At 38.7% G+C, this 2,543-nt stretch overlaps 1 protein-coding gene across 1 annotated transcript; it reads right to left on the reverse strand.

The window, feature by feature from the left end:
* Positions 1-228: 228 nt before the first annotated feature.
* On the reverse strand, positions 229-2,331 carry Fshb (follicle stimulating hormone subunit beta). Its single transcript, XM_070032052.1, has 2 exons — positions 2,173-2,331; positions 229-459 (listed from the first exon to the last, which is right to left on the reverse strand). The coding sequence occupies exons 1-2, from the start codon at positions 2,329-2,331 to the stop codon at positions 229-231; spliced, it is 390 nt and encodes a 129-aa protein (XP_069888153.1).
* Positions 2,332-2,543: the final 212 nt, after the last annotated feature.

Below are 2,543 nucleotides of genomic sequence, written 5' to 3' on the forward strand. Positions count from 1 at the left end.
TACAAGGACAAAAAATGAATGGAACCAGACTATGGAATGATGGCAAAGTGGTGCTGGGTCCTAGTCTGAGAACTTGCAGTCCTGATCCTCCCATACTACAGCAGGGATCAGTGGAGTCTCATGATCCCCCGACCTTGTGGTCTCCACACTGGGCAGAGTGCAGAGAGACATTCTGGATGTCTTGGTCCTTCAGGACAAAAGTGGGTGGTCTGAAATGTCCATTGTTCTTCATTCTTTCATTTCACTGAAGGAGCAGTAGTTGGGCCCCAGACCTCGCACAGTGCAGTCAGTGCTGTCGCTGTCACATTTGCCACAGTGACATTCAGTGGCTACAGGGTATGTGTACAGGGAATCTGCATGGTGAGCACAGCCAGGCACCCTTATGGTCTCATACACCAACTCCTTGAAGGTGCAGGTTTTCTGCATGTTGGGCCTAGCTGGGTCCTTATAGACAAGATCCTGAGGAGTTTAGAAAGGAAGCTATTCAGTCACAATATCCTGAAAGTTTCTTTTTAACTTGGTCAACATGGGACAATGGTTTGATAATAGCATGCTGTCATCTTTAGCCATTAAGATCCATAGAAATATATGCATTTCCAGGTTATTCTGGAAATCTCTCCAATGCTTATATGGAACTACTAATTATTCCTGAAAAAAATGGAAGGTAACATTGACCATAACATGGGGAAAATGCTGTAAAAAAGAAATATGAATTTTAGAAGAAATATAAAATTTTAAGATTTTTTTTTTGGTGCTGGTTCTGGGTATTTGAACTTAAGTCCTGGGCACTGTCTTTGAGCTTCTGTGCTGAAAGTTAGTGGAGCTACACCTCCACTTCCAGCTTTTTGGAGGCTAATGGTAGATAAGAATCTCACAGACTTTCCTACCGAGGCTGGCTTAGAATAGTGATTCCTAGATCTCAGCCTCTTGAGTACTTAGGTAGTCACACAGGTAGTCACCTGTGCTCCGCTCATAAGTTGACTTTCTTTTACTAGTTGAAACCTCTATCGGTGACAAATGATAAACATTGTAGTTTAAACTCCCAGAAAAAGAAATCTAAATACATAGTCCTGGTGTATTTGTTAAAAATAAGATATAAAAAGGAATGTCCCATAATTAACATTTTTTTACATAGGCTCATGAAATTTGTTAAATATCCCACTGCTTTGTAGGCATTGGTTCTCTTAAATTCTGTAAACTTTGCAAGGCATAGACCTTCAAGAATATAGTTACCAAATAAACTTTTTTTGTCATCCCAGAGAAAAATTATTTGTTCCATCACTTTACAGTGGAAAATATATTTTCACACAGAGAGGAAACTGCTGTCTCATTTACTGCAATATTATATAACCAAGTCTATATGCTAAAAAGATGCAATAAATTGATTAATAAGTGGAGTTTGATTAAACTCATTTATTATTGACTACATGTACTTCATTAAAAATTGCTACTCTTTAATTTCAATGTATAGAACAAAATTCTGCAGACAGTAAGTGCAGTGGAGGAAAATGGAATGAAAACAAGCAGAAACTGCCTCTTCAGATCATTGAGAAGAAAGTATCTGAACTCAGGCCAGCAACTTAATTATTCTGTGTTCGTTTTCTCAGAGGTAAAAAGAAAGAACTGGGTTTGCTGATTTGGTTTCTCTCTAACAGTCTGAAAGGATTCATTGTGTTTGCATTCATTGTGTTTGCATTGTTCCTTGCACTCATATTTAAGGAGATCTAAAGGGAACTTTTAGAATGCGGCTGGTTTTATTAATATATATTTTTATATGACTTGGTAATGTTTCTATGCCAAAGCTAAGAGCTTAGTTACAAGAAATTGCCTTTTGGGCAAGAATGTAGGTAATTTGTGGTATATATTTTAATACATATATCACTATTTTGGGAATACAGAGTTGGTATAATACCAAATTCATCAGATCAACCAACAGATGAAAAACCTTTCCTAAATTTACCTAAATCAAATTCAAGCCCCAGACTTGACATCATGTTCATTCATCCTAGTCACAACACTGAACACTGTTGACTAAGGGGCTCATGGCTCTTGGTTAGGATGCATAAAATATGGATAAAGCATGAATTGATGATGCTTGCCTCCTATGGTCCCTCACAGAAAGAGGAATGCCTTTATTCAACACCTTTACTTCCCGTAAAAGAGAAGACCTACCCTGGTGTAGCAGTACCCTCCACACCATGTGGTGTTGATGCTGATGCAGAAGCCGCACTCCTCTTTCTCCACTGCGATGGTGATGTTGGTCAGTTCACAACCATAGCAGCAGATTGCTTTCCAAAAACAGAAAAGGAGGCAAACCTGGACAGACTTCATCCTGGAATGAGAAGTAAACAAGTAAGACAGAATAGCAACAGAGAAATAAGAGAATGATAATTATTGTGGAAACGGAGCAAACCAGAAGTAAGCAACACACCCAACCTCCGTAATGACATCTTACCTCAGCAAGAACTTTTCCTTTCTCTGTTTATTTTTTTCGCCCTCTTGAAATATTACTCCCCCCTCCTCTTCCTCCTGTTCCCTTTTTC

Source organism: Dipodomys merriami, unplaced genomic scaffold (assembly GCF_024711535.1).
Source record: "Dipodomys merriami isolate MVZ:Mamm:240054 unplaced genomic scaffold, mDipMer1.0.p SCAF_21, whole genome shotgun sequence".
Taxonomy (NCBI): domain Eukaryota; kingdom Metazoa; phylum Chordata; class Mammalia; order Rodentia; family Heteromyidae; genus Dipodomys; species Dipodomys merriami.